The 20869-nt window shown below is 39.7% G+C and overlaps 1 protein-coding gene across 14 annotated transcripts in view; it reads right to left on the reverse strand.

Moving 5' to 3' along the window:
* LOC145992069 (uncharacterized) overlaps positions 1 to 20869 on the reverse strand; it is a 343509-nt gene that overhangs the window by 312447 nt on the left and 10193 nt on the right. For all 14 annotated transcript variants that reach the window (XM_083128250.1, XM_083128242.1, XM_083128246.1 and 11 more), the window contains exon 2: positions 9694 to 9855. In XM_083128250.1, the coding sequence (XP_082984376.1) occupies positions 9694 to 9855 (162 nt within the window). The remainder of the gene's footprint in view (positions 1 to 9693; positions 9856 to 20869) is intronic.

The raw sequence follows: 20869 nt of genomic DNA on the forward strand, positions 1-20869 counted from the left end.
ACACTCGCTTTCCAGGAAGGTGGATAGGCAGGGCTGGCCCAATACCTTGGCCACCACGAAGCCCAGACTTAACCCCACTGGACTTTTTCTTTTGGGGCCACATAAAAAATGTTGTGTACAGTGCTAGGATCAGAGACATCAATCATTTACGGGAAAGAATCGTCGCTGCGGTTGGGACAGTTACACCTGAAATGTTGGTGAATACCTGGCAAGAAGTGGAATATCGTCTCGACGTGTGCAGGGCAACAAATGGATCCCACGTTGACGTATACTAACATTGAACAAAACTTGAAGGAATCCTCTTTCATGATATGTACTCATTGATGTAAGTTTTCATTACTTTCCCTATTAAATTTATACTTAAAACTAGGGATTTCTTTTTCAAACACCCTGTATATAGATATTTTTAATAATTTTGCTATTGCGAGAGAATGTGCGTAAATGAGTGAGTCAGTGTTAGGGTTTTGATTGTGAAAAATAAAATCAATATTATTACCAGTCAGCGCAAAAAAAAAAAAAGAGGGGGATGGACCAGATTTTGATAAGAACTAAAGTGAGAATCACAGAACTTAAGACCTTCTGTAAACAAAAGCACGTGTACCCTAACAGTGTTGCAAACTTATGGAAAAAAATAATCCACATAGCCTACAAGGTGTAAAAACATTCCATTTGTCAACAGATGCGGAATAAGCAGTGTATCACTGATGACCTGTTAAAAGTTATTGAATGTATGTAAAAAAAAAAAATGTACATCTTGCCTGGTGGCCGACTTTCAGACTCATCACCGAAGTTCCCTGGCTCGAATCCCGGCATGGGTGTTAGTGTCCCTTCATCAATTTCATCTGACGATCACTCATTCTCATCATTGGGATTAGCCAAAAGTGGAAGAAAAGCAACGCTAAATTTTAAAAAAATCAAATACAAAATTTACATCTTATTCCCCAGCAGTAAGACGGTTCCGTACCAAAGGATTAATTTTCTCTCATATTTTAATAAGAAAACCTTGCTAGAAGAATGACACATTGAGATAAATTACATTTTGAAACCGGGGTTTCTTCATTAAATTTATTTGATGTTTGAAAGTGTTATGATTTATTATTATAGATAATGAAAGTAATCTAATACATATGATTTGATTGACTAAATTAATAATTAGATAAAAATAATGGAAATAACTCATTTGGTTTGATTGATTCGCTTTATTTTACTTCCCCTCTTGTGCCACTTATGGCTAATTTGCGAAGATGGGGATGAATGATGATATGATGAAATTGATGAATGGACATTCACCAAGTTCCATGCCCAGGCCAAGATTCGAACCAGGGACCCCTGGCATCGTAGCGCGATGTGGGGAAAGAAGACTGTAGAATACAGAGATATTTTGTATTGTATTGTACGCTACATATAAAATAAAATGCATATTTGGGGGTGAATTTTTAAATATTGTCACATTTTTCTTCTCTCTTGTTGAGAGGTGTACATTTCAAATCAACCTCCCTCAGCCTACGGCCTGCTCTCCTTCAACCGCAAAAGTATTCCGGAGTGTGAGGTTGTCACCATCCGGATGGTGAACACCTCTGGATTATAGATGGACTCCTGCACCCCACCCCCTCCCCCATCCTCGGAGGATCGTCACTGACAATGTGAAATCACACTATCATATGCCGACATTCGACATACCACTTACGTTTCTGTACTTGACTTAGTGAGAAGTATTGAGGTTGGCAACAGCCTAATAACGGATTTCTTCCGCATCATGTAGTCCGTTCTATGAAAGTACGCTAATGGAAGAAAAATGTGTAAATTACATTGGATTATACATTTTAAAATATATTTTCATTAAAGGTTTCTGTTTATAATAATAATACGTGATTGTTGTATAAATTACAATCGATCACGTGAACAGCAAGAAAATAGCGCCAGTTTCGAACATGGCGACTTCCATGCATGCACGAAGGTCTCACGTGTTTTCAGAGTAGTCTTTCGGAAATACAGCCGTTTGAAAAGTGGCAAGAAGCAGGTTGTTCTTAACGTTTATGTAACGTTGTGTCGGTGCTATCCAGAGCAAGCAGTGAAGTTGGTGTCCAAGTGTAATTGTGTGTCTGCGTCTTTGTGTTTTGGTGTGGTGAAAGAAACGAAAACTACCTGTCAAGTTGTGAGTCCCGCAAAAGAAAAACGTTGTTGATCGTATAAACAAGTACACCAATTTTGAGATAAGCGCAATACAACGTGAGGTGGTTTCGTATTCTTCCAATCAAAGAGCCGCCACTGTGGGGAAGATGTTGATAGTGATGATTGATGACAATCTCCCCAATTTTAGCAGTGGACGTTAAATCGCCTCTTGTGCCACGTTGAGTTCCTTTTTGGGAAGCAAATTTGACAGACCGTACTCTGACAGGATGATGTCTAGCGTCGAAAATGTCTCAAGTTCAAAAAGGAAGTACTGAATCAAGGTAAGAAAATACATTACTTGCATCAGACGTGCTTAAATAATGTGCTTTTTATCGTCTTCTTGTTTTCTGGTGCACGAGAAACCGAGAGAAAGATAAACAATCTCTTTTTATTCCCCAGCTTATCTTTGTTTAGCTTACTGCTAAAACTGGCGGTATATTTGTTGCACAAAGGAGTTAACAATACTCTACATGTCAACAATGTTGGGCAATAATTTGGTGGAAGAGGAAGCAATAAAACCAAAAGGCTTGAATTTACTGAAACGAATCTCTAACTCTCTTGTATAACTTTGGCGCTGTCATACTGAGAGAGGAGGGGGGAAGGGGGATCTGTTTACCCAGTGTCAGATAAATTGAACTTTTGGCGTAGAAAAATATGTTCATTCTTGAACAAGAACACGTATTTAATCACTGTAGAAAATTTATTATACTTCAATGAGTAGATTATCAGTTAAAATAAGAATACGTTTTTCCATGTTACGTAACATTAAAGGTTGCGAGTGAGCAGCATATGATGGCCGCACCATTCACGAACAGCTGGCGTGGAGTGATACGTTACTCGAAGTGAGATGGTTGTTTACAGAGGGTCGGAAGGTTCGTGATTCTTACTATAGTTGAAGTGGGATTAAATGTTTCTAGGATAATTTTATTGGATAAGAGTTTCTGTGGGAATTTATGTAAAAATTATATATATTGATCAGAACAAATTACTGTTACTAGTCAGAAGGGTGTAATGCACTTCGTCATTAATGTGAAGATCAAAAATATCGTTCTTGTGAATTAACTTCCGTTATCTATCCATGTTATTTAGTTATAACACTGTTAAGATTGGATTCTTAAATGGATTAAGAAATTCTTCCTACAAAAAATAGGTAAAATAATTAAGCAAATGAATTAAGTAATTAGGATTATCTGTGGTTACTGAGGGCATACGCAAGTTGTCGGAAAGAAGAACTAGACGATTCCTCAATTTTCAGACAAGTTGCGTTTACCCAGATTCCAGACATTCATGGAATAGGGTTCTGTTCTCCTGCGGGACAACTTTATTTTGATTGGGACCTCCTCAATAAGGGTAAACAACAGGCACGCAGCATTGTTGGTGTGGCAGTTTTTTTTAAAAAAAAATTGTAGGATAACAGGTACAATAAAGAACGCTTATATAAAGATTGCCACACAGTAATAAGAAGTACATTTTCATTACAAAAAGATGTTAGTATAGCAATAAGACTGCATACTCATTGCAAAACTGTACACAATATTTCAGTTCTTTTTTCTTCATTAGTTTACGTCTTAAAGGTATTATATACTCGAAAAAACAATCCACTCATTGTTACTATTATTAACAAGCACTGTTTCAAAAAGCCCTTTGTTTCCCTTTTGTTACTACATGATAAATTGAAGATAAAAGGCTGCAACTTCTCAACCACTACATCTTTCTTAACAATTTAAATTCTAAATATAAGAATGAGTAAATAGCAACATTTTAAGTAACATCCAACAAATAACGGTCCAGGGAGGGAAGTGGGAGCAAACGGACAAAGTTCAAATTTTCCATAATTACGCAAAATTTCAGTTGTTTTCAAAGTTGCGGCACATAAGCTCATAGAGTGGTCTTTTCTCTTGCTTCCCTACAAATTCCATCCAGCATCCATAGGGGAGATTCTAGAAGAAAAATTCCAGACATTTTTCCAAAGTAGGCAACACTGCCACTTTATATAATATTATTATATTTTACTCAAGAAGTATCAGTTTGATTTCAACGAAACTATGCACGGTTGTAGGAATATACCACCGCTACATACTACATTTTTATTCACTTCAGTATATTCAGGGAGCGGGGCAATTATTTTTTTAATTCAACTTTCTTCTTCTTCATTTAACACTAATTATTGGGAGAGACAATGTATAAATTTTGCCTCCCCTAAAAGCCCTGTCATTAAGAAAAAAAAACAAAAAAAAATATCAGTCTACAACAATTGGTTCTTGAGTTACACTTTTTTTTGTACTTCGTCGCAAGTTTGAAAAGCATGCACTTGAAAATGAGCCGGCATGAACAAGAAAACAGGAAAACGAAAGGTCCGGCAGCTAAAGGTTAAAGGAAGTGATGTCAGAACACATGTCATGTTTCTTCTCAAATTCGCAGTCACTGTCCAAGAATTTCTAATTAGGAACGATTATATACAAAGCATTTTGTGACCGACTTGACCAATCAGAGCACATGCTATTGAAATCGATTATCGAAAAGAAGTACTGAGGTACAGAATCCTATTTATTTCTATCCTGTGGTGACGAGAAAGTGATAGGGAAAGTGTAAACATCAGTTTGCAGCTTGGAGAAAAGAAAGGAGGAGCATTGGAATATATTTGTCTACTTATTTAATAGGAATATGCAACAAAGAATAATATACAGAAGGTTGTTCGATTTATATCCGACCATTTTTGACGGGTACTCACCTTAAGAGATACCGCGCCACCACCACCGATCATGTTCTATTGGACCCCCAGCATTGTGGACTATCACACAGCATCGCAGTTTCCATTGCAGCAAGCTCCGGCGCAGGACAGGCATGGGAATTCTGTCCCACTCCTCCCTGCAAGCTTTCCATAGACCATCCAGGGTGCGCGGGCTGCGATGTTGAAGACGTCGTTTCAACAGTCCGAATGCTCAAAAATCCATTGAACTGGCATCTAGGCTTTCCACAGGATTATAACACAATTAAGCCTTGTTTCCATGATTATGATAAACTAAATATGCTGACCAAGGCAGTAATTTATTTTATTAAAAATATAAACTAAACGTAACGTTTCAACCTTCTAGCAAGGTCTTCTTCAGACTCTGTATCAAGTACAAAAGTTTTGTACTTGATACAGAGTCTGAAGAAGACCTTGCTAGAAGGTTGAAACGTTACGTTTAGTTTATATTTTTAATAAAATAAATTACTGCCTTGGTCAGCATATTTAGTTTATCATTTCCACAGGAATGTCTTCAAATGGAATGACATGAATTCCTAATTGCTCTGCCATTTCCTGATGCAAACGTAGTGATGTTCTGGCGGTATGACTCGAAGCCTTATCCATATGGATCATCACCTGGTTCGCGTCCATTCCATACAATTGTGGGATGTCTCTCCGATAGATAGGTGTCAGAATGGAGTCTTGGAAGTATCTGGTATTCACCTTCACGTTCTTGTCCACCTTGCGTATCATCAACTTACCCTCATATCTGAATCCCGTCACAACCATAAAGCCACAAGGGAAACTTTCCCTGCACTGACGAAGAAAGTTGCTGCGCCCCTTGCCGTCAATGTCACGGTATGTGATCGCCCGAATGTGACCACCAGCAGTGAGATGGACATATGATTCATCCATTGTGACAACTTTCTTCCATTTGGAACCTGCCAGGTACTTTTCATACAGTTTCCTGCAGTTTGTCTTACGTTCGGCAATGTGACGCGGTAGAAGGTGGTGTACACGGGCCTTCCGCACACACTTCAACCTGAGGCACTTGCGAATTGTTTTGTTCACAGTTGACGGTGCGAGGTGAAATCTGTGGGCCATATCACGTTGAGTCGGGGTTTTTTCTTGGCACGCCAATCGACGGATCCCCCTTCGCGCTACGGGTGAGACTTTGCTTGCAGCCCTTCGCCTGGTGGTTTTCGTGGGTGAATGTTTCACAAGAAGAGCCTGTTGTGTGTAACGGGCCACACTAGCTTTCACAGTAGTCACCCCGAGTGTTAACCCATTCTCCCGACACTGTTTCACAATGCGTATGTATGAAAACTTAGCATGGGAAAGGGCCATTATGTAACACTCCCAATACCGGGTGATTTTCGGTGCCATTTGATAACATTCACTACCAACACTCGCGCACCTACAAGGTCAGACACAACACTGCTCCTGCCAGCAGACCCATAGTTCCAGCATGATATGCCAGGTGGCAGCACCGAATCGAAAATGGTCGGATATAAAGCGAATAACCTCTGTAAAGGTCTTCAGCAGTGTGAGTGATGATAAAATATATATTGCACAACAACCAACCATACAATACAAGGTCTGTCCAAAATGAGAGAATTATTTAACTGCCAGTTAGAAGGTTCACGGAATGGATCTATTTAGCAGGGCAGTTGGTGGGGGATGTCAGGTATACAGTTTTACACAATTCGGTTGTCTCCGAGCCCTTGCGCATTCGGATTGCCAGCAAAGTGAGAAGCTGTTTTAGTGTCGAATCACAGTCGAAAATGCAGCACAATAAAAGTTTGTGTCAAACTCTGTAAATCAGTTACCAGCACACTTGAAATGTTAATATGAGAGTCAAGTCATAAGTCATGGCAACAATTTTTTTCTTGCGAACAGGGGACAACACGAAAAATCTAAGATATACATTTGAAAGTGTATGGAATATACCTTTGAATGAAGCCACCACATGAAGTCTTATTGCAGGAGACTCTTGCAGGGAAGAGGCAGAACACAGGACATTGGACAACAGTGTTTTATTATGGCATGAACAACAAGTACACAAGAATATAGTGTTTAACAACCATCAAAGTATTCACCCAGGTTATCCACTGTTCATTGCCAGCATGAGGCAGGGGATGAATACCATCTGCTGAATGTGCAGCGCTAATGTGTCACCTCTTGCTGAAATACTGTCACGATCTCTTCTTTGTTGGCAAACTGTTTCCCACACAATGGTTTCTTCACTTTGGGGATGAAATCATAGTCACGTGGACTTAGATCAGGAGAAAAAGGTGGGTGTGGAACAATGTCCGCCGTGTGAGCTGTCATGTTATCGTGTAGGATAATGGCGTCCAAAAGTTCTGGACGTTTGGTCCGTACAGCACGGTGCAATTGTGATACCAAAAATGAAGTGTAATACGCTTATTTCACAGTGTGCCCCTCAGACACTGGATGGCACAGAAGAACACCTTGACAGTCGTATGCTAGAATGACCGTAACTTTTGTGGGCGACGGATTTTGTCGAACCTGGTGGTGGTGACCCAGGATGATGCCATTCACTTGACAGTCACTTGAGTTTGGGTTCATATGCACATGCCCATGTTTCATCGACTCCAATGATGCGATTCAACATGGCATTTCCTTCATTCTGAAACCTCACCAGATTGATGCGACAGGTTTTGTAGCAAGTCCACTTCCGTACCTCCGTTAAGTGATGTGGCACCCACTAAAGTTTAAGCTTCTGTAGGTTCTTGTGTAAAATGCCACGCACTGTCGATGCCGGTATTCCTGTATGCAGTTGTAATTCTGCCACAGTCCAGTGCCTGTCCTCACGTAAACACTGTTCAATCACCATTACCCGTACATTTTTGTCCTTGGACACAGGATGCCCACTGTGAGGCAGATCGGCAGTTGACATTCTACCCCGTTTGAAGGCCTCTACCCACCTCGCCACTGTTCGATAGGGCATGGCATGCACACCGAGTGCTTCCCGTAGCTCTGTATGGTATTCCTGTGCATTTCTGTCGCAGATAACTGCTATTTTAACGTACGGACGTTGCTCCTGCTTCATGACCTCCATTTTCGAATGCTGTCACTCACCGACTGAACTTGGGTGCATGATTACTACCCCACTGTTGTTCACGTACACCATCTGGTGGCTTCTTTCGAAAGTCCATTCCATACACTTTCAAACGTATATCTTAGATTTTTCGTGTTGTCCCCTGTTCTTGAGAAAAAAATAGTTGTCATGACTTATGACATACAAGCCTATGGGGACCTCACTTGTCGAAAGCAGAAGTATGCATGTGGCACAAATCGTTCAAAGAAGGAAGAGAAGATACGGAGGACGAACAGTGCTCCCATCAACGTCCAGAACTGTTGACCATGTGACTTAAGTGAAGTCTGTTTTGGACTCCGAAAGACTTGAGGTAAATTGTAGATAATGTGGGAATGACAAAATCGGTTGCATATCGTATTATTTCGGAACATTTGAAAATGCTGACACCTGGTTTCTTCACCATGACAAGGTGCCTTCTCACTCATCACTGCAAGTGAAGGAACTTCTGGCCAAAAAAATTGTTGCAACGTTTCCCCACCCACCGTACATTCTGGACCTGGCCACAGGCGACTTCTTTTTGTTCCCAAAGATCAAATTCTACCTTAAAAGACACAGTTTTGGGATGATTGTAAATGTCCAAGCAGCCGCGACGAGTGCTCTGCAAGACATCTAGGGTCAAGACTTTCTGTGCTGTTATGAAGGGTGGCAGCAACGTTAGAACCACTATATGGATGCTCAAAGTTCCTACTTTGAGGAATATTAAGTGTACTTCAACCTAGTTTCAATAAAACTATTTTCACAGAATTAGTATTATTACCTTTGGGACAAACCTTGTGTAATATTTTGTGTTGATCTTAAACTGTGGTAATGATAAACAAATTGAAAAACAGTTATGTATATGAATATCTGTGGAAATGAGATCATATGAAATTATTTTGTCATTATGTTACATGTCACACACTGCCACCATTTTAGTAAAATGTGAAATTGTTAATTTTCTCTTTGATCGTGTATGGTTGCAATTTAAGACCTTTCAAGATAAGAACGTTGTTCAACAACTTTCAGTTGTTGATTTTGTTGGATCATGAATGCTCTGCTTCAATGACAATTGAATCATACATTTTCCAGGTCATACCGCAAGATACAAATCAGGAGATGAACAAATAATTTTTGCAGGTTAACAAGGCTCTGGCACCTGGAATCTTAGCCAGTGTAATCCTCTGGGGGGGGGGGGAGGTTGTTCTGTGTCATCCATACATGTGTTGGTCCCTTCATTCATCTCATCCTATTACCATTTATCCCCAGCATCGTAATTACCCAAAAGTGGCTTTAGTAGAACCTTAATTTTAAGATCCCTGATTATAAATTATCCCACATTATACATTCATTCTTGATAGTCCCAACATAGCAAAACGGCATAAATTTTTTCTCAATTTTAAGTTTCCCTGCATTTTAAGTTGTTTTTTTCAGCTTGATCCTGAGAAAGACGTACAATCGAGGTTCCACTGTAAAATAAATCAAATTACATGAACACTTAATTCATTATAAGGTTAATACATTCGATTCTCGTTTCCGAACTAAATGCTTACATAAGCGCTGGTAATTTTTTTACGCTGGCATACCACTAACAAAATATTTAAAATGAAATGAAAAATAGCAACTGAATAAGTTACGGAAACATGTGTTCACTTCATAAATGATGGCCCATACTGTACATGATTGCACTTACTTTATACTGTTGCTTGGTGCGGTTGCATTCTTCCACTGCTGAAACATAGTTGGTGAGAAGATTCTCCGACTCATGGCACATGTCTCGGAAGTCTTGGAAGTTGTCCAATTTGTCTATGCATGACACGCACACAAACTTTGGTAGGTTGTCATCTTCAGTAACCTGTTCAAAATAACAATGGGAAAAACAATCAACCCACGAAAAACAAAAAAAAATATTTGAAACAACCATTTACAAAATAAGCAACCAATAGTAACATAGCAATAATAAAATATAGTGATAATCTTCTTATTGAAGACAATAGAAAAAGAAAACTGCTTGCCGTCAACACTGCACTTGCTACTTGTTGATTTCGAGAAAATGCATAGTAATGTACCACTGGTTGAATTCTGGGAGCTGGTAAGAGAAACAAAGGTTAGCTAATATTCATGTAGTAAAAGAGTTATGATAAAGTGGTTCCAACTCAAAGTTTGGCCCCAAGTTACACCCATATATGTGATGTAAAAGACAAATTACACCCTTGCAATGCGATGTAAAAGACAAATAACAGGGTGGCCACAAACAAGCAGGAATGAAATTCCCTGACTTTTCCAGGACAAAATTTACATTTTTCCATGACGATTACAAACTAAACTAAATCGATGTTTTTGCAAATGGAAATAATAAACTCATACAGATGCAGGTATGGATTTCTTAAGCACCAATATTATCTTATATGAAATCGACTTCATTTCTATATTCTCTATGATTTGAATTAGTGAATTTGGAAAATTATTACAATTCACAAGCTACGGCAGGATTACGGAATTTTTTCATACGCAGTAAGTTTAAAATAAAATACTTGATTATTTTTAAAGTTACGACTAAATGAGATAAGAGTGAAGAGTGATTGATTAAGAAATACAATTTGTAATTTATCAGTCTCCTTATACATTCTCGGTATTATATGTTGATATTTCCACTTAGGTTTGGAACCCTCTGCTTGCAAGAACTGTGAGTGCGGACTATTTTTCGATGCATAAAGCTACTTCTCTCTTCTCTGTAAAGCAAACAACTTAACTCTTGCATATAACTGAAACAATTGAATTGAACAAAAGAAAGTGTCATATTTCCTTAATTATCAAAGGGATTTCTGCTTCAGTACAGTATATCCAAGTGAAGTACTGTGAAACTGACAACATGCACATAGGCCTAAAGTGAGAATCATAGAACTTAAGACCTTCTGTAAACAAAAGCACGTGTACCCTAACAGTGTTGCAAACTTATGAGGAAAAAATAATCCACATAGCCTACAAGGTGCAAAAACATTCCATTTGTCAACAGATGCGGAATAAGCAGTTTATCACTGAGTGATGACCTGTTGAAAGTTATTGAATGTATGTTAAAAACAAAGTTAAAAAAATGTACATCTTGCGTGGTGGCCGACTTTCAGACTCATGACCGAAGTTCCCTGGCTCGAATCCCGGCATGGGTGTTATTTGTGAGTGTCCCTTCATCAATTTCATCTGACGATCACTCATTCTCATCGTCGGGATTAGCCAAAAGTGGAAGAAAAGCAACGCTAAATTAAAAAAATCAAATACAAAATGTACATCTTATCCCCCAGAAGTAAGACGGTTCCGTACCAAAGGATTAATTTTCTCTCATATTTTACTAAAAAAAACCTTGCTAGAAGTGTGACACATGAGATAAATTACGTTTTGAAACCGGGGTTTCTTCATTAAATTTATTTGATGTTGGAAAGTGTTATGATTTATTATTATAGATAATGAAAGTAAGGTAATACATATGATTTGATTGACTAAATTAATAATTATGCAGCAGACACCAAGGGAAACTAAAATGGCAACTTAGAGAAGCATAAAAGTGGGGAAAGAAGACTGTAGAATAGAGAAATATTTTGAGGCAGTCACATTTTATTGTACGCTACATATAAAATAAAATGCATATTTGGGGGTGAATTTTTAAATATTGTCACATTTTTCTTCTCTCTTGTTGTGAGGTGTTCATCTTAAATCAACCTCCCTCACCCTACGGACTGCCCTCCTTCACCTGCAAAAGTATTCCGAAGTGTGAGGATGTCACTATCTTTCACTATCCCCGGAGGATCGTCACTGACAATGTGAAATCACACTACCATATGCCGACAATCGACATACCACTTCCGTTTCTGTACTTGACTTAGTGAGAAGTATTGTGGTTGGCAACAGCCTAATAACGGATTTCTTCCGCATCATGTAGTCCGTTCTATGAAAGTACGCTAATGGAAGAAACACGTGTAAATTACATTGGATTATACATTTTAAAATATATTTTCATTAAAGGTTTCTGTTTATAATAATAATACGTGATTATTGTATAAATTACAATCGATCACGTGAACAGCAAGAAAATAGCGCCAGTTTCGAACATGGCGACTTCCATGCGTGCAGGAAGGAGAAACGTCTCCCTTGTTTTCAGAGAAGTCTTTCGGAAATACAGCAGTTTGAAAAGTGGCAAGAAGCAGGTTGTTCTTAACGTTTATGTGACGTTGTGTCGGTGCTATCCTGAGCAAGCAGTGAAGTTGGTGTCCAAGTGTAATTGTGTGTCTGCGTCTTTGTATTTTCGGCGTGGTGAAAGAAAGTAAAACGACCGGTCAAGTTGTGAGTCCTGCGAAAAAAACACGTTGTTGCTCGTATAAACAAGTACACTGATTTTGAGATAAATGCAATACAACGCAAGGTGCTTTCGTATTCTTTCAATCAAAGAGCCGTCCTGTCCACTGTGGAGAAGATGTTGATAGCGATGATTGATGATGATATCCCCAATTTTAGCAGTCGACGTTAAATCACCTCTTGTGCCACGTTGAGTTCCTTTTTTGCAAGCAAATTTGACAGACCGTACTCTGACGGGATGATGTCTAGCGCCGAAAATGCCTCAAGTTCAAAAAGGAACTGCTGAATCAAGGTAAGAAAATACATTACTTGCATGAGACGTGCATAAATAATGTGCTTATTATCGTCTTCTTGTTTTCTAGTGCACGAGAAACCGAGAGAAAGATAAACAATCTCTTTTTATTCCACGGTTTATCTTTGTTTAGCTTCTGCTAAAACTGGCGGTATATTTGTTGCACAAAGGAGAAAGGGCAATAATTTGGTGGAAATAAAACCAAAAGGCTTGAATTACTGAAACGAATATATATATATACACACACACACACACACACACACCTACCTACCTACCTACCTCTATCTATCTATATCTATCTCTCTCTCTCTCTCTCTCTTGTATAACTTTGGCGCTGTCATACTGAGAGATGAGGGGGGAAGGGGGATCTGTTAACCCAGTGTCAGATTAATTAAACTTTTGGCATAGAAAAATATGTTCATTCTTGAACATGAACACATAATCACTTCTAGAAAATTTATTATACTTCAATGTGTAGATTATCAGTTAAAATAAGAATACGTTTTTTCATGTCACGTAAAATTAAAGGTTGCGAGTGAGCAGCATATGATGGCCGCACCATTCATGAACAGCTGGCGTGGAGTGATATGTTACTCGAAGTGAGACGGTTGTTTACAGAAGGTCGGAAGGTTCGTGATTCTTACTTTAGTTTCATTCTTCCACTTGGGGGGGGGGGGGGGAAATGGGGCCAACATTATTCATGTTTTTATCCATTACGAAAATCATCATAGCTATTCTCCAGAGGTGCAACCAAGAATTTTTGCCTGGGGGAGCAATTACCAGGATAAACGTAAGAATAATAATAGTAGTAGTAGTAGTATCAAAGACGTTATACAAGGTATATAGAAACAACACACATAAAGTCAAGAGATGAGACACTGCATGTAGCCTACGATGTTTTGTTAGTCTGTGTATCTTGTTTCCTTTTTTCTGTAGAACAGCAGCGTATGCAACGGATACACATGTATGTGTTTATTGTTGTTCTGGCTTACATGTGTATGAACTTTCATTGTATAATATATCTAATTTGACTACCAGGTATGCCGGTTAATAATTCTTAATTTCATCACTGGATGGTGCTGAAAGCAAGGGTTGTTGCACAGTCTCAACTGTTACGGCAGTGTGTTGCCAGGACAGTACCTGTCAAAACACTGTGGATGTCCAACCGAGTGCGAGTGATCATGATATTGGGTTTGTATGGGACACATGTTGACCTTGAAACCTAATAAGGAGCATGTGCTGCAAGTCCTGCTTTTCTTGTTCAATCAAAAGAAAAACGAGAGTGAAAGCCATCATATCCTTGTGGAAACGTACGGTGACAATGTCCTAATGCAAGACGCGTGTGTGCGTTGGTTTCGACGATTCAAAAGTGGTGATTTCTACTTGAAAGAGAAAGATCGCCCGGGCCAGCCGAAAAAATTCTAAGATGCCGAATTGCAAGATCTGTTGGACGAAGACTATACGCAAACGCAACAACAACTGGCAGAGAAGTTAAATGTTGGTCGCCAAACCATATCCGATCGTCTTCGTGAGATGGGAAAGATCCAGAAGGCAGGAAAATGGGTCCCACATCATCTGAACGACAGACAAATGGAAAAGCCAAAAACTGTGTGTGATGTGTTGCTTTCTCGGCATGAAAGAAAGTATTTCTTGTATTGGATAGTGACGGGACGAAAAATGGATCTACTTCGAGAACCCAAAATGCAAAAAGTCATGGGTTGACCCAGGACAACCTTCAACATCAACCGCAAAACCGAATCGCTTCAGAAGGAAGAAATGCTAAGCATTTCGTGGGATTAGAAGGGTGTGGTGTACCATGAGCTTCTGAAACCAGGTGAAACAGTGAATGCCGTTCGCTACCGTCAACAACTCATCAATTTGAACCATGCATTGATCGAAAAGTACTCAGATGGGGCGACAAGACATGGAAAAGTGATTTTGCAACACGACAACGCCTCATCATACACAGCGAAAGTACAGCGCCTAGAATAACGTAGTGTGGAAAACGGCATGCTTCTGCGCTCTCAGGCTGGTTCCACTCGAAAATGATCCGCTAGAGGCGCTGGTGTTGACCCCGGTGCTTGGTGTTCGACTGCTTATAATGGAAGTAAATGGAGTTTTCGCTGCAACGTCTGATTCTTTTACATGAAGCATTTCTATGAATGTGGTAATTGCAATGATATTTGGTACAGTGGTCGCGAAGATATTGACGAACATTCTAGACAGTCGACCACGTCCTGTTATCGTCATACTTTCGTTAATAATACGGGAGAAAAAATACGCGTGGAATGTTCTTGGCAACTAAATTTTTGTGTATGAATTAGGTTCATTATTATTATCATCATCATCATTTCTTTTAAAGATATACACACTGAAGCATTTGTATTTTTGATATTTACTGTCTCTTTTCTTCCGCTTTAAACTAATCGCGGCGATGATGATAATGATGATTGCATGAAACGACAAGGGGAACCCCACAAAACTTTCTTAGTGCCATCGACATGAGTGTAAGGCAACTTTCAAACCAATGGGACAAGCGACACGGGATGTTCACACTGTCACACACACTTCCAGACTGTAAAACAGCATTCATTGCACATGAGGGTCCAAACAGCAAACGACATGTTCATATGGTGTATTCGCAGGCTACTTGTTACTTCGGTCGGAAAGCTTCTTAAAGGAAGGGTGCTGAGACCGAAGCGACACGCTACAGGGGGAGTTCCCAACTAAGTGACAAGCGACATGGTGCCTTCAGTCTATTAGCAAGCGTTGCTTGCGAACAACATATAGGCGACACAATAAACCACACATTACAACAACACATCTAGGCGACACGATAAGCCACACGTGTCGCTTTGTCGCTTCTGCGTCGCTCAAACTGGGCCATTTCCTCAATAGCTTGCAACATGTTGCCGTGGTTTGTTGTTCGCGCATACGCGATGCAATGAGTGTCTTGCTTTAGTGAGATTGCGCACCAAAGCGACAAGCGGCACGCGACACTTATCGCTTGAGGATTTCACCAACCGAACGCTGGCCTGTGCTCAGGCCCGTAGCCAGGCAGAGGCCAGGGGGGGGGGCTGAGCCCCCCCTGGAACTACCGTCAGCCCCCCTGGCACTGAGGTCAGCCCCCTTAACATTAGTAAAACTTTGTTATGTAATTTGTTTGCAGTGAAGAGTGAAAATGTAGACAGCGGATATTATCTTGCTCACAACTTTGGTGAAGGATAAATTCAGGGAGCATGAACAGCAGCTATTACATTCATTCATCTTATTTATAAGAAGTCGTCTAAGTAGCTGCAAGTATTTAGAAGATTCTTTAGGCTTTAGAAAGTTCTTCCATAGGAGAGCCTCTTTATTTGTACCTTCGTTGCCCCTGTTGCGATCTCCTATTTATACAGAAATCTGTGACTTTGACGTCATTATGCAAATTACCTCCTCATCTGTGTCAAAGGTCAACATCTCCCAAGTTTTGGGAACGAAGGGGAGTTCTATTGTTTCGGTCGGGGAGTGGAATGCACGCTAAGGCACTATGATTGAATATTGTCCATTTTCCCTTGTGTGATATAAATATTTGTATCATCAAACGTAGTATTTAGTGTGTAGTAAGGGATGATTTCAGTAGCAGCCAATTAACACTTAAGCTATATTTTAAAATATATATAAAAATGTAGTATTTGTGTGATATTTATAAACTTTATGTAACTTAATGACTTCCCTCCCCCTCCCACACACACATAATTTACTTTCATTTAACACTGTTAAACTTTTGAAAATAGACTTGGTTTATCAAGCCCCCCTGGAAATCAATTCTAGCTACGGGCCTGCCTGTGCTTCCCGTCATGCCGCTACGATGTGAAATGTTGCTCTTGATTGCTCCTTTCCAAGCAACATGTGTCACTTCGGTATGAAAGTTGCCTTGGACCGAATGACCCGTGTTGCTTTGGTGTGAAATCCTCATATCGTTTGTCGCATGTCGCTTTGGTGTAAAATATCCTTGAGGAAACGGTGCAGTCAGAGCTTTTGTCCCTACGGTTCGAAAGCCTGCATTGATTTCCGACTGCTCGCTTTCAAGCGACATTTGTGGTTTGTCGCCTCGGTATGAAATATCTCTCAGGATACTATTTATATTCTAATAACATAGAAAAATAAAACTCTAGTACACAATCCAACACCTGACGTCCGGAATCACTTTGCGATGTTTCTTCGTGTGTTACGCATGCTATTTATTTATTAATTTTATTTTACTTTTCTTTCCAAATTAATGCCATTTCGTGACTGCAAATCACTCCACAAATATAACTGTTTCCATCAATTCACTTACCGCCTTTCTAGAGAAACAAATCTACACAATATATTCCAAAAACTAACTAAGCCGCATTACTTTCATAACAAAATTAGCACCTGGGTCGATCGCACTGCCATCTACTTGTCATCCTCTCGAGGAACCAGTTTTTTGGTTCGTTTTAAACACTACGTTATTCAAGGCGCTGTAGCGAAAGGCATCAGAAACACCATTTCTGCACTTGGCTGGTTATTCTTGCCCCACCTGCCATACTCACCAGACTTAGCCCCTTTGAATGTAAAAGCAAAGAAACTAACGTAACCACACGTCAATGGTTCGTGGAGCTAGCATCAATGGTTCACAATTATTTTGCAATTTCTAGACTTTTCCGACAAATTTTAACTTCAGATTCGTCATTAGCAGGCCTCAATTAGTAAGTATGTCAAATATGAATAAAATCGGAGGGGGGTCCGGTCATCTTAAATCATACCCAGTTCGGTACATATGTAAGCCCCTGTCAGTGTTTCCAACCCCTTTGCGTATCTGCGGACCAACGAAAAAACCAGACTATTTTTTTTTCACTATGCTTGCCTAACATAACCATATCGGAAATGGTTTGTGGGGCTATCCATCAGCTACCATGCATAATGGTTCGTGGGGCTATCAGTCAGCTATCCAGGCTATCCGTCAGCTACCCATGCATAATGTACAATTAGGTTAGGCAAACATAGTTAAAATTTCTTGTCGTGGTAGTATCAGGATATAGAAATTGCAAAATAATTGCGAACCATTGACGCGAGCCCCACGAACCATTGACGTGTGGTTAGGTTAGTTTCGGTTGGGTTGGGTTAGGCAAACATAGTTAAAATTTGGTGTTGTGGTATTTTTGCCTATTTTGCAATTTCTAGACGTTTCAGACAACTTGTAATGGTTTTGTCAAAATATCAGCAATCATAATATCTGTTGGACAATACTTTCATGTTATTTGACCATTGTGACAAAATTTCGAAAAAAATTATATTTTACATGCATATGCTTTCTTCTAGTGTTTACATTTTCACTTTCAATCATTTTAATACAGCTTTGATTGTCTTCATACATTACAATTCGTTCAATACAATCATCTTTCATTTCCTTGATTAATTGTTTAATCCACTTCGCTTGTTGACAGGCTTCCGAAACAGCAATATATTGTGACCACCTTTCTATCATCATAGTACTACTTCAGCTGGAGAATAGCAGGGGACCAACTTCCTTACTTGGATTTTTACCTTACAGGTTTTAAACAACATACGCTCACTCAGAAACCATAAGGAGATCTGAACGCACTACAAAACGGAAGTTACCAGCAAATTCCCACCGGTGACGAACACTATAGTAGTTAATTTTTGGTGAAGAGGGTTGGAAACACTGCATACCTACAATGTGAGTCAAGATGTGTGTTACGGAAGCGAAGAAAGGAATAAAAAAATCACTATGTGAAAAATTGAGTTTGTTTTCATGTAAAAAGCATAATGGCACATTGTACTATGTTCTGCAATACACAAACTGGTAAGTACGAACCATTCGAGGTAAAAATTTACTATCCTTCGGACACCTATAACTTCGTAGTTTCATCAATTTTTGACATTTGTACTTACCTAACTGCTTCGCAGAACATTCCTTAAATTGTATCGACGTTTTTTTTCATCAATGTGATTGCAATTTTTCACATTACGAGTACTTCTTTCTCTTAGTCTTTTCACTTGCCTGAGATGTCACGGTATCCGGTGACATGTGAACAAATACTGATCGATATTAATCACTTTTGTTTATTGATTCTATTATGTTTAAATGTAAAGTGCGACGTTTCGTTTATTTTGTGGAAAAATTTGTATCTGAGCCAGACGTTGGGAGTTGGGAGATGGGTTTTCGAGTGACAGTCAATATGGCAAAGTGCATGGCATATTTGCACCGGAACGGGACGTCACGGAGAAAGGGAAGACTTATTTTCGTCGGGACCAACGGAGAATTTGCCGTGGGAGGCCGAAACTATTTTTCACGGATGACCAGGATAATCAGATGGAACCCAAGCTAGAAAGAACAGAGGATGCGCCTTGTGATCGCATTTCGAGACAATGGACCGGGGTCATTTCCATCTCTTTGGGAACCCAAGCCAAGCCACTCTAACGTGTTTTTCAACAGACAATTTTGAATCTGGTATAAATCTACAGGACTTTGAGTTCAACACAAAGTTTTTACCCGGATTTTGTAGAGACAGCGTCTCCACGCTACACTCTCGCGTGACTATTGTTTTGTCTCCGTGGACTTTGTTTTTCTTGCGTACCGTGAGAGAGTTACCGATAGTGAGTTACCAGTGTGCGCTTTATTTGGTGAAGCATTACGCGGTGGTTTGTTTTTAACAAGCGTGGACTACCATAAAAATAGGTGGCTAAAAAGGTACAGAAGGGAGGCCATTGCCTTCCCCAATGCCTGCAACGATGCACCGTCACCATCCGGAGAAGCCAACGCCGATGACCGACAAATGACACACTCAGCGCCGCAAAGCCCAACATTGTCCGATGCCCAGAAGGACGTTTCCAGTTCGACGTCCAACAGAAGCCCGTTACCAGAGAGAGAGGGAAGGATGACTCTAGATCAGTGCCTGACGAAAGCCCAATTGAGAGAGAGAGAGAGAGAGAGAGATTATTCCAGGACGACGTTTGATTGATGCCGAACGCATTAGAGAGATTCTGGACCGACGCGTGATCACGTGCAGCCGACGCTTGTGAGAAGAGGGACACGTGTCCTTCTATGAAAGTGCCCAATATCGTCACAATCATCCTTCGCCACGTTCGACCACAAAGAACATTTTCACTGCAAAGCCCGCATCCAAGAAAGATAAACGATCACACGATGTAGCAGAGTCCGGTAGAGTATTCTTCAGATGGTCTATGTCCATGTAAGCATGTATTTTTTGTATCAACGCCGTACCGTAAACGTCGAAGTCTCACCTATTTGCAAAGTGACTCAGGAACCCCGAACCTAACTTCAGTGTCTGATATATTTTAGTAATGTTATATAAAAGGTCATTTCAGGTTCATATGTAATAATTTGATTGTCTGCATTCAGAGTTAGAAGCTCCATTCCATTATGTTAATTTTTCGTGTAAATTGTCAAAGTGTGCTCCATTTTTTGTGTAACCGACCGGCCCGTTGCGTCATTTAGCTTGTCAATAGTTGATCGATTAGTCTTTTTTATTTGTGGAAAGCGTATTTTATATTGCATGCGAGTGTAGTATTCTTTATTGTATAGTGGTTTTTGTTGAAATTTTTGCTCGCGCCAAAGATTGATTTGTGTATTCCGGCAGCTGGAGCCGACTAAGTTTTGCATCACTATGTAAAGGTGTATTTGTTCTCAACGGACGAGAGAGGCTTGTATGTATTACCCCCGTCCGATAAACTTGGTAAATGTTGTGCTTACAACTTGATGCGTACGTTCATTCGAACGAAAGGTTTAACCACGCCGACCAAATTGTTTTAGGTAACTGCTTTCCGAGGGCTGGTGCATATTTGATTTAAAAGAGCACAGGAGCAGGCAGACTAATGACCTAAATTCACGTAAAGGTTCAAACAAAAAGGAAATGGTATGTTGATCAGATCCATGATTTGTACGTATATTCACATGTAAAATTCCTCAGAAGTACGAATGAGAGAGAGTGATTGAGGAGGCGATGTAAACAGTTTGTTAATTCCAATATTTTTGTTCATACAATATATTCATATTTTTACCGTTCGTCAGTGTTATTATTTGATGTTTTTCAGGTATCTGTATAATGCTAATAGTGTTTATTATTGTTCGAGTCTACATATCTAAGGTAAACCGAAAAGTGTAACATTTGAAGGAATTTATCTCCGCCTCGCACTAGTACGACAATAAACGACAGTCTCAGTACCGAACTAAAAAGCC

Source organism: Lepisma saccharinum, chromosome 9, assembly GCF_977018435.1.
Source record: "Lepisma saccharinum chromosome 9, izLepSacc3.1, whole genome shotgun sequence".
Taxonomy (NCBI): Eukaryota; Metazoa; Arthropoda; class Insecta; order Zygentoma; family Lepismatidae; genus Lepisma; species Lepisma saccharinum.